Below are 14,105 nucleotides of genomic sequence, written 5' to 3'. Positions count from 1 at the left end.
CTGGTGTTACTACTTCTATTATTATATACTGTATAATGCTTGTGGTGGAAGAAGTATTCCGATCCTTAACCTAATTAAAAGATGCAATACCACTGTAAAAATACTCAATTACAAGTAAAAGAACTACATTCAAAATTTTTGAAAATATTATCAGCAAAATTAACTTAAAGTATCAAAAGTAAAAGTACTCATGCAGAAAAATTATATTGCTATATAATAATGTTGCAGTTTGTCAGGTGAGTCAGGAGTTGTTTTTTTTTTTAAATAAATAAGCACCTTTCATACATGAGATGCAGCTCAACTTTACATAAATTGCTTAAAAACATTCAAGGCATTTAACAAACCAGGGTTGCAAACAAGCAATAAAATACAATAAAACTGAGTAAAAATAAATACATTAATAAAATACATCATTTTGCACACTGATCATATGTTTTGTATCTAAAATATTGATCTTCAAAGTCACTAAAATATTACAAGTGTAAAGAATTTAATTTGAGATACTCAAAGCACAAGTACCTCAAGATGTGTACAGTCTTGTGCTCCAGATTATACTATTGTAGGTACAATACTAATAAAATAATAATAAAATTTTCATGAACATACTGGATAATACTTCTAGTGCATCCACTAGGCTACTAATAACAGGTCAATTAAGAATAATTAACTGGGACAAAATTAGCATATCAGCTAGTCTTTCAGATCAGTCCATGAGGTTTACAGCTGTATGCTTAATGATATTAATATAATAATATAATCATATAATCATATTCATATAATATTCAATCATATTCAATCATATTCAACAATTCAACACTGTCCAGTTCAGAGAAAAGCTTTAAGTATTTGTTTTTTGGTGATAATATTTCTGCAACATTCAACTGCAGTTAAGAGTTATTTTCCTCTATTAGTGTACTGTTCCTATACTGTTAATAATTATCGCTAATTATAATTATTTACAATTATTATAAAATTATGTAGAATTTTCGCGCGAAATGGTGCATTTTTTTCTCTTGCAGGTGCGCGTGACCCCTCCCCCATCACATCCACGTGCGATTGTTTTCGTTCTGACGCTGCTGCAGCAACGGCTGGTGCCTCGTGACGTCACCCGCCTGGCAGTTTGTTGAACGGCTGCAACGAGAGAGAGTGTGTGTGTAAGTGTGAGTGTGTGTGTGTGTGACACAGACACGGGGGACGGGTTTGTCCGGTCAAACACACACACACACACACACAGACAGACTGTCATTTCTCCACAGTTGTACTCAGATTGAGAGAGGAAATTAAGGAAATACCGAAGAAGAAGAAGAAGGAGGAGAAGAAGGAGAAGAAGAAGGTCGCGACCGTTGGCGCTAACTGAAACTTTGAGAGATGGAAAATTCGTCCAGCAACAACCGGTTTCGGTCCACGATGTTCAACCACGGTGAGTACAACGTTATCATCTCAATCTGACACTGCCTACAGGATGTTGTATGACTCAGGTGATGCTAATCTGCTGTCTTGAGTTGACTCCTGCCTGGACTGTCCCACATTTGAGTCTCGTAACGTTACCTTCCCTTTAAACCGTGTTGTAGTCATTTATTTGGGCTGTAGCATGCACCGTTAAAACACATCACCCGTCTCTGTGCTGATATCGGGCTTGCTTGACTACGGGACACATTTTAATCAGGGTTGTAAGCTGTTAATAGCCGAGGATAAAGCGTTTCAGGAAAAAAAATCACAGTTTATCAGAGGGTACACTTCGTTCTGCTAAACGAAAATCCCTAAAAAGCCTGTCAGTTTGAGCTCCACACGGGACACGACAGCACGCAGGCAGACACACTGTAATTCTGCAGTTATGCAAGAATGGTACCAAGACTCGCCACACTCAACTATTTCTGGACCCCGAAGATACAGCTGGGTGCACCAATAAACGGAAGGGCTGCAGTCGGATGGAGAATCGCAAAAAAAAGTCTGCATGAAATCCCTCAAAGTCTCGCCTCATCACACCGTCTGCTTATTTACTCTGCAGCAGTCGTAAAACAAGCAGATCTGGCTCAGTTTGTTGTGTCAAGAAGCTTTAACTGTGGCTGTTAAACTTGAGCCAGTTATTACTGCTTTGAATAATGCAGCAACTATCGATTATTTTCATTATCGATTAATCTGTCAATTATTTTCTCGATTAATTGATTAGTTGTTTGGAAAATGGTGAAAAATGTTGATTATGGTTTCCTAGAGCCTAAGGGGAGGCGTTTAGATATCTTCTTTTGACTACAGCAGTCCACAAACCAAAGATATTCAGTTTACTGTCAGAGAAGACTAAAGAAACCAGAAAATATTCATATTTGAGACACTGGATTCAGAGCATTTGGATATTTTTTCTTAAAAAATGACTCAAAACGATTCATAGATTATCAAAATAGTTGGTAATTCATTTTGGCAACTAATCGATTAATCGACTAATTGTTCCAGCTCTATCTCTAACATTAGATGTAGGTGGATGAAATCTTCAGCTGATATCTTGATTGGTTAACATCATTTTACAGCTGCAAAATTAATCGTGTAGTCAATCGACAGGAAATTAATCGACAAGTATTTTGATAATTGCTTAATCGTTTCAGTCATTTTTCAAGCCAAAATTGCCAAACATTTCATAGCTCCCAGCTTCTCAAATGTGACGGTTTTCTGTATTTCTTAGTCATATGTGACTGAGTCAATTGAATGTCTTAAGGTTTTAGACTGTTAGTCAGAAAAAACAAGCAAACTGAAGATCACAATGGTCACTGAGAAATAGTGAATGCCATTTTTTCTCTATTTCATCGTCTAAACATCGACAGTCATTTGTTGAGGCCCTGCATAATTTCCACGTTACACTTAAACTTGGGTATGAAGGTTGTAGCTACTACTTCCGTATAGCCTGGCGGATATTGGATTTTAGAGGATTGATATCAATATTTGAGTGTTTAAAGAAATACATTTGCCAAACCACCCAGTTAGTCTTGATCCTTGAAGTCTTCTCTCTTGTAAAACTGAAAAATACTCCAGAAACAGCATCAATCTTTTTATGTTGCTTGTCCAAACAAGCACTGATAAGGACATTTTACTGCTGAAAAAACAAACAGTTCTTTCTGGTCGACTGACAGTAAATTACCTCAAGCATATTTTGACATTTCTGCACTCACCGACCCATACTCCACTACGATATAAAGTATCTGCTTTGCAATAAGCTAATATCTGCCGATATGTTAGCCCAGCTGATTTATCGGTCTGTTGGTCCCACAAATATAACAACATCCCACAAATGGAATAAATCATTAATAAATGTAGGCGACTGCTATTACGTTAGTGGGGAACTCATTATGTTAGTGGGATTATTACATTAAAAGCTGCAGATTCGTGTTACATTTGTGGTTTATTACGCTTGCAGGTCTAACCAGTTTTCGATTCCTTACTCAAACTGTATCAAGCGCTGATTACCTGCGTCTTATCACGTCTGAAAACTGTGTTAGCTCTCAGCCTGTTCACATCTCATGAGCTCCCCATTTGGGTTTCTTTTCGGGCACACCGGTCTCATGATATGGAGTGCTGGAGGCTACAGTCACACTGAAACAGCTGCCTGGTTCAGATTGTTGTCCCATGATAGCGAGAGAAAGGGGAATGTAGGATGGTGGCGAGGATGAAGATGAGAAAGTGGGAGATGAAGAGAGCTCTCATGCAGAGAGTGGGCAGAGATAGTGCTGAGTTTCCACCATATGGTTATATTTGCATCTGAAGATCAGTTACACTCCATGTCTTTTACTATAGTGATCACAAATATAAACCCAAAGGCTTTAAAACTTCTATTTGCTCTGCTTTGCTCGCTAGAGATGAATTCATAGATATAATAAAAGTGCTCACATGATTAGGTCCAAATGCTGCTCTGTTTTAAATGCTCTTTGAATGTTTCTGAGTTCTTTAGTGTTATCTGTCCTGTGCCCGAGCTCTCACCTTTGCCAGCTCTGCTTGTTCATTTTTTGTGGAGCCACTCTAGATTTAACATCTCAGTGATATGTTCAAATGTTAGTTTTTACATGTCTGGCTTTTGAGTGTGTTATTAATGTTGGGATTGTCCCAGATCACTGGAAAAAAAACTACTTTAAATTTACTTTGCTTTACTTAAATATTTTAGACATGGCTTAGTGATGAAATGTTGGCACATATCAGCCAGGGAACTCTAAAAGACAGTGGTTGTAAAATTAAATATTAAACTTCTCATGTACCCTCCATTTTTAGCCGAACTGTCCTGTGAGCTGAAGGAATCTAGGCCTGCTTTATTAAGAGCCCATAACCCATTTAACAAATGAAGCAAAAACACAAAAGCAACCCTGACGAAGTGTAGCTGTGGGGAAGTGGGTGGTGTGGATGGATGGCACAGTCAGCAGTGGCTAACATTCCTCAGGGAAAGCCTTGTGGAGAGATGCTACCATCCTCGCTGCAGTCTGTGGCTGCGCTGACAGCATCACTGCTGGACGACCACAGCATGTAGGTCAAGAGAGGAACCACAAGAAATATGAACAAGTCAAGCGAGTAGCTGTTATAATACAGTCCAGGAATTTAATGTCAATCACATGTCCTGCGTCGACGTTTTCGGCTCTAAACTGGCAGACATTTTTTGGGAGAGATGGTTGTAGATGTTTCATTTATTTGTTGATATGTTTGCTCCGTCAACAGTGCACAGGAGTCTTATTTGCATGTCGTCCTGCCACAGTAATTTCACTCACCGTGCATCTGGAGTGATGCACACTGATGCCAGTTCTGTTTTAAAGAGCAGCTCATACATTATATATCGTCCATATGCAGGGATTACTAAAGCACTGCCTGTCAGCTGTAACATTTCTGCTCTCCTGAAGTGGTTGTAAATGGTTGCAGAGACTATAATGATATTTCCGGTTCCTCACCTGCGTCTCTGCACAGTCTGCTCTGTGAGCTCATAGGCACTGATAGTCGTGAGTCTAAAGTAGTGAATCAATATTTGTAACACCGCCAGTAAGTTTCCCAGCAGCTTGCAGTAAAGAAATTTGTTTTGCCTCTTAAGAACAGAAAGAATCAGTAAATGGCAAACATCATGAATAATTTGGATAGGCGTCTGGTCCTGACTAATTACTGGAGAGGCCAACTGATCTAAAAGTGCCAGACTCTGATATAAGTGCCAGTTTCTTCTTACTGGGTGTGCCACACTCCTGCCTTGTTCCTAAAGAAAGGCCCATGACCTTCAGCAGCAGGGCGTTTGTATGTGTTGAAATGGTAGTTTTCCGAATGTATTGTCCTGTAATAATTAATGTCCCCTATTGTAAAACCAGATACCTTAGGAAGGGAAGGGACTGATCCTGTAATAGCCTACTGTAAATCTGAAAACCTACAGGAGCCCCTGCACCAATTTATTTAGGACACAAGCACACTCAACCTTAGACTTAAGTTCATGCAATCTTTGAAGCATTCTTGGATACTTTTCATCACTCAAGCTTTATCACATACACATGTGCCCAAAATCTCAACATTTTCCAATCAAAAATGTGTTCATCATGCATCGTGCATGTGAAGTGTCGATGATAATTGGCACATTTAATTGAAACATTTTTGTTTAGGCGACTTTGTAAAAATTACACCAGTGCTATAAAAGTATCAGTGTGGTATTTGTCTTCAGCCTGATCTTCACTGTTTAATAGGCTTAGAGATGTGCAGAAGTTGAATTTTTAATGAAAGACTATTTGGTGGGTTGTCTGAAAGATAAGATAACAAGTCTCTGGTCTCAAGAAAGACTTATTTACAGTTATTTAGTTAGTCTGCAACACCAATAAGTGTAAATATAAGTGTCTTGACTGTCTAAACCATACATGATCTGTTTTTGAGCATATTTGTGTTAAAGTAACTTCAATAAAGCCCTGAATTCAGTCCATAATGCAACTTGTTCTAACAAGTGGTAGGCCCCCTGACAAAGCAGGGTCTCCCTCCTTTGAAAAAAATAAATCATGTCAGACAGATCCTGAAACTGGATGATCCAGGTGTCAAATAGTACGTGGTTACTACAACCAGACGAGATGCCATGTGACTTCTGAGATGTTTCTCAGATTACTATCAGCATTTATTGCACAATAAATGTACAGGTCTATTTTGAAAGGTTGTCAGATAATATCTGTTCAACATGTTGACAATAATTCTTTCTGCTCCTCTCTTATGTGTCTGAACTCTACTGGATGTGGATTTTGGAATATTTTTTCCTGCTGATCAACCATCTTCCTCTGACCAGACTATGAGGTAAGAAACCAGAGTTTTCCTTAATGATTCTGAAGTAGGTCATTGGTGAGGGGCTATTTGGCCTCGATTATCTCACCAAAATGAGGACAATGTGGTTAGTTGATGTCAGCCCTGATAGCCACTGCTATTCAGGCCTCTGTGCAGTGTTTATCCATTAGTTTGAACAAGCGACAAAGTGATTGGACCTTGAAATTTTAATATTTCAAACTGCTGAAACCACATTTTCAGTCTGAATGTGAAATGTTTTATCATTTACACACATGAGACAAGTTTCCTATCCACAAAATGTTCAAACTGAGCTTCTGATTTTTGTTGCGAATAATGTGCATTAATGACTTCTCTGTACATATGTGCTTCGGGGTTTTACATGATACCACAGAGCTGCGTGAGAATAGGTGTGTTCTCAAAGCCCAGATTTTCTTGTTCCTTGTCTTGCAAAGTGACAAGTGAGACAGTCAACTTTGTTTGAATACCTACTGCCTTTGTTTGTGTTTCACTCCTACATTTTTAGTGGTTATAGTTGCCTTAAGTCTAAGCCAACTAGCCTTCAGCAGAGTCAGCAGCTCTCTTGAAGCGTATTGTAGTCTCACAGTGACAGTGCTCATCTGTCATTGTCTTTCCGGTAGCCAGCAGCAGCTGCCTGTCACCTTAGTGTCAAAACTGACCCCCTCACCTCCTTCTCCTCACTCTCCTCACTCTCCTCCTCTACTTGTCTACATCCCAAAGCCCGGCAGCTGTGTTTGGCCCGGCTGAGTGGGGATGAAAGGGGCGCGGGGGGGCGTGTTTGTTTTCAAGCCTGAGCAGTTCACAGACGAGTGGAGAGAAGTGGATCTGTATGGGTGTGACAAACCCTGGTTCCTTCCTCAGCCACATTCCAAGCCTATGTGACAAAGCTGCAGCGTATGCAGGAGGAACACCTTGTGAGGATGTTTTTTCGATGGGACAACATCTGTTGAAGCTGCTCCCGCTGCTTCTCAGTTTGGTGACGACATTCACTGGTTACTCTCATGTGATGGTTTGGCATATCCCTTTCTGGGTATGTGATTAAATAAGCAGATGTCCGAGTCTACATAAATTTAGTTCATGCTTTTCAAACCACACCCATTGTGTGATTGTCAATAAACACACTATATCTCCCCTCTGAGAGCAATCATCCAGCCCAGGCTGACATAACTTAAGTGCCCTTCTCCTGTGCCCACACCCCACGGCTGCAAAGCCACGCAGGACTCCGGGGTGTGGTACAGCAAAAGGGTGGCTGTGGCTTCTCTTTGTTAGCCTAAAAATGCAACACATGCACACACACACACACACACACACACACACACACACACACACACACATGGACAGACTCAGAATGATATCACTTCGTCTGGGCAGTGCCAGCTATGGACAGAGAGGCATCGAGGAGGGGATGGACGTCTCTCTTGAGTAAACCTCTCCGCACAAACATTCACAGTGGTGCATTCCTCTGTGGCTTTTGCTCAACTAGCCATTAGCTTCCTGTGTTTCAGTTGCTGCTTGCCTCTGCAGCTAAAGTGTAGGCTGTCTATACTTGGACTTTATTAGCCCATTAGCTAGCTAGCCTCTGCAGTAGATGCCGGTTTTCCCCTTTTCCTCTCCTCCATTTCCCCTGTAGCCTTGTCTGTTTTTCTCATTTGCCGTCACCGCCAGCGTGTGCATGTTCATTGCATTCATTTGCAAACTGGAATGGCAGAATCTGCAGATACGCACTGCCACACCCTTCTGTCGCCCACTGATTGACATCTCATCATTGAAGAAACACATACAGTACATATTATTGTAAACAAAACATCAGCAGTAATTAGGCTGAGGGAGTGCCAAATGAAGGGTGTGAGCTGTGATCTGACCTTTACTTACAGTACATTCACTTCATGGTTCAACACATACTGTGTTTGTTACATGAGGATAAAGCCCTGACACAGTTCTTTCTTTTCCTTCACATATATCCAGTCATATTTGTTGTCATGTGAATCATAACCACTGTAGAGTATCAAGTGTTAACATTATACTTATGCCTGTACAGTAATTCTATCATCCATGACATTATCTGACTGAATTAATGCACCAACAACAATGCTCTCTACTCTGTGAGCCCTTTCAGTGAGAGACGGTGGCGTATCACTCATCACTGAAACCTGATACATCATTTTGTATTACTCTCCACTGGGTAAAGTGTGTGGGCTTAATTCTCAGAGCATGTATAGTGAGATGCACTGTGTGATGGTATTGTTGTGATGCAGACACTGAGGATGTAGTGCAAGGGTTTTAGCTTGTGGGTTTGGCTTTGACAGGCGGCCCTCTGGGCTTTTTGAGTTTGATGCGAGGGCAAACAATCGGGTTAGGGAGCAGGCACGCAACACTTCACTGAATATGAGGCCGCTGTATGACAACAATAAAGAGATGATGAAAGATGAGTGCTTAAAAAGGGATTTGTTGTGAACATTAGACTTCATGTGTTGGGTATTCTTTTATGAGAGACAGTTTTTTCCACAGGAAGAGAAGCTGCACTGCAAACATACTTTCAGTTTGTATGAATAATGCAGGTTAATGTGCGATATAATCATCGACCACCAGAGAAGAGAAATGTTGTTTATACTTTTTTATTCAACTACATGTTTTGATTTGGGTTTATTTGGACGACGGCATGGCTGCAGTCTCTAGTTTATAATATTTTGTTGAACTCATTTACATACATGAAAGTGCAGAAATGTTAGAAACACTATATGCAAAGCAAAGTGTAAATAACAAAATGAATGTTGGCTGAAATCCATTTAGCTGCTTCAGTTTCAGGCTGCTGATGTTTTGCACACTGGTCACCGTGTCACACTGTCATGACTTACTGGGACACTTGAATAAAATGGAGCCATCATTAATGTTATTAGAAACACCTGTGATTTTCCTACAATAACATGTCAAATTGTCTGCTGACAATTTGTGTACAATAAATACTCAATACCAAAATACTTTTACCCAGTGCTGTTAATCCAGCTGGTTTGATTTATAAAACAGATTTGTCTCAATACGACCAGTTAATAAACGCACATTTTTTATCTTTTCATATATGGACTACAATTGTCGTGTTGCTACAGATGTGCATTCCCCTACAAACCTCTCTGGAATATCTGATTGAAGATTGCTGCTTCACGTAATCGTCTTTGGCTCATTTTACTAACGGCTAGCTTTAGATGGGTTTGCTGAATTGCCCTATTTGGTCCTCCTCTGACATTCTAACTTCCTAAGCTCACCGCTTCCTTCCTTTCCCCGCTGGGCCTGCTCACCAGACCCTCAAGCTAACTGGCTCGTGTCTTCATCTCTGCAGATGTCCCACGTCAGCCCGAGCTAGCCTTCCAACCTCCAGCCTCGGCACTCTGCAGAAGTTTTGGTCAGAGGGCGACCTTAGACATTCCTCTAAAGCCTCATAGAAATGGCCCCTGCCAAGCCCCCCACCCGCTATAAATAACCTCAGCCCAGTTCCCATGGCCCCCAACGAGGTCCCAGCGCTCTGATAGCAGTGCAAGAAATGCTACAGCTACACCAGAGACAGTGTCATCCAGTTATTATAAAGACGATTTGCTTTCTGGTAGGAAGTGAGGCAGGTGACGAGGTCACGACAGCAGTTATCAAATCAGTCTGACCACCATGTTTTGGGGGAGGGAAGGATTCTTTCTGTATAAAGATCATCTGTGCTGTTCTCCAGCTGTTCCTTGTTCCAGAGACTTGAAATTGCCCATCTAAGGACTAAGAAACTGTCTTTCACAGTTTTTCCACCACGCTGACAATCAGTGATGTAGCCATGGAGCTGACGGCATGGTTTGTCATCACACTTCAAATTACATCTCTAGTGTGGTAGTTTTTCTGGCAAACTCAGAATCCATGTTCACATTGCACAAGTATGGTATTTGCAGCATCCATTCCTAACCTCTAGCCCATGTTGGACAACTTTCAAATTCCTCTAGTATTTCAATCTGTGGCTTGGAGAGCATGCTGGAGTTTTCTTATAGTTTAGCTTATGTGTGTCCACATAGGCGTAAATTACAGGGGGGATGTGGGGGTTGTAACCCCCCCAGTAATCAAAACCAGCCAGTACAAACCCCCCCGAATATCATATCATACTGATGAATGAAAAATATTAACTGTTATAAAACATGATAAAGTGGTTGGTTTTCTCAATTCAATGTAATTAACAAGCAAAGAATAACATTTTTCCAACCCCTCCCTGCCCCTGTACTGTTAGACTTGGTTGTGAGCAATAGCAAGCTAGCATACAAAATGAAAAGAGGAGCGACAAAAGACCAACCAACAATTTTAAGTTGTTGGTTGTTCAACAAAAAGAGAAAAATCTCTTCCTACCTACCACTCATGAGTCAAATAATTGAATGAAAGTCTTATTTTCTGCTGTAAGCTAGTTAGGCTAACTTTAGCCATAATATAATCAGACTACTTTTACTGGAGCTACTAGCTAGTTACGATTATCTTGCTAATATTAGGGATAACTAGTTTTTATTTCTAAGTTGTATCTTATATTTCATCAGATCCAAGAAGGTGAATTTAGCAGCAGGTCAGGCAGGGTGATCAGAGAGAGAGAGGAGGCACAGGTGACCAGGTAATGAGGTCAAAGAGTTAAAATGTTGTGGCAAGCAAACACTGTTGAGCAGGTTAAAAGACATGCAAGAGTTAGAAGTGTCTGACTTTTTTTTTTTTATCTGGACCATGTGGTTTCCTCACAGTGAGAGACAGGGTGAGGGCAGTGGTCCGACAGGCAGGGGAGTTTCAGGTGAGCAGGTGAGAACATAAACGCTCTGGCAAGGACACAATTATGAATACACTAACGAATAATTGTGATTTTCTTTTTAGTTATTTATAAGTCATATATGCTTTGAAGTTAGAAATGCATTTGCATGTTTCTTTTCATGTCTGTAGCAGCTGACTTAGCCACGTGCCAGGGACCAGCTGAGCATAGACAACACTTTTAAAGCTTTGAGACTTTTTTTTTTTTTTTTACATGGATACAAAATGGTGCAGAGGATTGGTGGCTGTGACAGCTGCCAGGGTCTTGACAGCCAACAATGCTGCAATAATTATCACAGAGTAATAAGGATTAAGCACAGTTAAATTGTGGCATAACTATCAAATGGCTGAAGATATGTTCAGGAAGTGATAAATATCCATTTTACTAATACTGGAACAACAAATTGATACAATGCAAATTTGGTGCTTTTAGACAAAGTGAATGATTTTATGGTATTCAACTACACTAGTTGGGATATGTAGAGCATGTTGTTTTGGTTTGTCTCTTCCCCTTAAAATTAATGTGAAACAGCCGTTTAACAGCCTATTTGCAATAAACATCTCCGGGGGGGGGGCACATCCCCAGACCCCCCTATATGGGTGGAGATCTCAACCCCCGAATGTTCAACCCAAAGTTACGCCCTTGTGTGTCCAGTTCATGCTGTCTTAAAGCCAGTATGCAGTATTTGGTGACTAAACATAAAGCATACCATTATGGAGAAAAAATCACCCTGTTAGCTTCTTGCTTTTCTGGATACATTTCATAGATTCTTTCTATTCATGCTGATAACGTGTGAAATGTTTAAGTTACGTCATCTTATTTTTGTTACAGCTTCTATGGAGTTTAATGGACATTTTTCCAAAACTGTCAGCAGTAAATGTCAGATAGTGAGTCAGTTGGTGTTGAATAAAAGATAGATACAGGCTCTGTGTTGCTGAAAAGTATTTTTGGGAAATGTTGGTAATCTCTAACTCTGAGCTATAACCTGTGGAGCTCTCATCTGTTGCTCTCACAGATCTCACATTTAACATGTAACAAATTGACTCCGGAAGTACCATACAGGCTGTGGATCAGCCAGACTGATGTTTGTTAGGATGGACAGTTAGGATGGCTTGGGCCGACAGTCAGGATGTCTTGATCTAATCTGTATTCTTCTGGGAGCAAAGTCTTTGATTTTACTGTAACTGCAGGCACTGCGAAGACACAGCTACACAACACGCACATAGCATATTAAGACAGTTACTAACATTTTGGTATCAGATGTGTCAGAAATATGTCATGTCATCATATGTGCAGACAGTAAATCATATGAAGTGACTGTGAGTGATTTATAATGTAACATTTTTCACCTGAAACATGTGTGCAAGCTGTACAAAATGTTCTGCATGTCACATTTTGAACAACCATCATTTAGATAGAAATTATTCAACGTCTCAGCCAACTGCAGCCAATCACTGCCACTTGCCTTCAGCCTTTCTGTTACTTAAGATTAAATTTTACATAAGTTTGACGTCTTTTGATGTAGCCATGGGTCTAAGTGTTCGTGCTAATACATAGAGATGAGATGACAGTTCTGTGTGTCCAGAACCAGCATGGTCCTCAGCTGCAGCACCCTCCACTCCCTTTAAGAAAACACTTCCAGATGCTCCCACCGTGCTGCAGGACAGTGAGAGGAAATGCCAGGCAAGCCAAAAGGAAGAGCAGATGAGATGGTGGAGATCTTCTTGACGACATGGGATGTAGTAAAGGATGTCCCCGGAGAACATAAGACCCCTTACTTTTCTCTGTTACTGGGTAAAACGGAGGGCAAATTGGCCTTATATCTTCAAGATCTGGGTGTCAAGGATGTGTCGAGGAATGGATGTTAAATAATTTGATATAATGTGGAGTTTAAAGGAAAAGGAAAGATGGTGTTGAGAACAGCTTGAAGACGAGGCGAAACAACTGAGTAGAAATGTGGAAAGCATGAGGAAATGCACAAAGTTTGACAGACTTTCAAAAAGAATGCAGATGACAAAAGATAAGAGAGCTCACAGACGTGCAGTCACAGAAAGCTCCTTGCCAGGTTTCATTTTCCTTAAGAAGCAGCTCCACAAAACCACTGGCATCCAGCATATATATCTAAAATATGAAATACCAGAAGAAAGAAACCAGTTTGATTGCTTTAACCTAACATCTTTTTCCATTCACACCATTAAGCACCACCACAACCAGCAGGCACACAGACAAAACAGATACTTACCCAGATGGTGGTATCAGATTTAAGCATTTGGGTGTAAGTAAAGCAGAATGTGTTAGCGTGCTGTGACATGATGATAGATGGAGGCGAGAGGAGGTTCAGAGTTTAAGACACAACCACAATATTTGGGGAATGTTACTGTACTTGGCATTTAAAGAAGTGGTTAATTGAGAGAGACATATGTCCTTTTTATTTCTCTCTGTGTGAGGGAATAAATCAGTCATATTTATATTGTCATTTTGAATCTGCTATTCTTTTAACATCAAACACTCTCACAAGACCCCCTTTTTTTCTCAACATAAGCAGGAGGTCCCAACAGTGTCAGAAATGAATCTCAAATGTAAGACACAGACCAGGTGCTCCTTTATCGACCATCACCTCTGTGTGTGAATTTTCTTTCCTCCATGCATCACATCAGACACTTATGTGTGCGTGTCTGTCTGAGGTCTGAGAGCACATGTGTGTGTCACTTAATCCACATCACTCACACAGCCGGCCTCTTTTGAAACCAGACACTGAAGCCGTAACCACAAGCACAGGAACCATTCAGTAAATACTGCTCTTTGAGAGGTATTTTGCGAATAGTTTCATGAGTCCCATGAATCAAAATTTACTGATATTTTCTTCTCTTTTTCTCTCTCTGGACAACAATTTAGTATATTTAGTATTCAGTAGTGTTGAGCTGCAGATGAGTCAGCAGTGTAGGTGATTTGCCTGTGAATTGTATACAGAGGTCTGTGGCAGATTGTATACACATGATACAGCTAATCAGCATCTGATCTTTGA

The 14,105-nt window shown here is 40.4% G+C and overlaps 1 protein-coding gene and 1 long non-coding RNA gene across 5 annotated transcripts in view; both read left to right on the top strand.

Moving 5' to 3' along the window:
• The first annotated feature begins 1,111 nt into the window (after nt 1–1,111).
• sept4b (septin 4b) overlaps nt 1,112–14,105 on the top strand; it is a 48,790-nt gene continuing 35,796 nt past the window's right edge. For 2 of the 4 annotated variants that reach the window (XM_042413144.1, XM_042413146.1), the window contains exons 1-2: nt 1,115–1,420; nt 6,263–6,270. In XM_042413144.1, coding sequence (XP_042269078.1) covers nt 1,369–1,420; nt 6,263–6,270 — 60 coding nt within the window. In that variant the 5' untranslated portion in view covers nt 1,115–1,368. Of the gene's footprint in view, nt 1,421–6,262; nt 6,271–14,105 lie in introns of all 4 variants that reach the window. The other 2 variants (XM_042413142.1, XM_042413143.1) reach the window with 2 other exon arrangements.
• On the top strand, nt 10,906–13,548 carry LOC121898217. The gene is made up of 2 exons (XR_006096381.1): nt 10,906–11,073; nt 12,666–13,548. It is a non-coding gene; the product is annotated as an uncharacterized LOC121898217 (long non-coding RNA).

This window comes from Thunnus maccoyii, chromosome 6 (assembly GCF_910596095.1).
Source record: "Thunnus maccoyii chromosome 6, fThuMac1.1, whole genome shotgun sequence".
In the NCBI taxonomy this organism is placed as follows: Eukaryota; Metazoa; Chordata; class Actinopteri; order Scombriformes; family Scombridae; genus Thunnus; species Thunnus maccoyii.
This window is presented reverse-complemented; position numbering and strand designations above follow the sequence as displayed.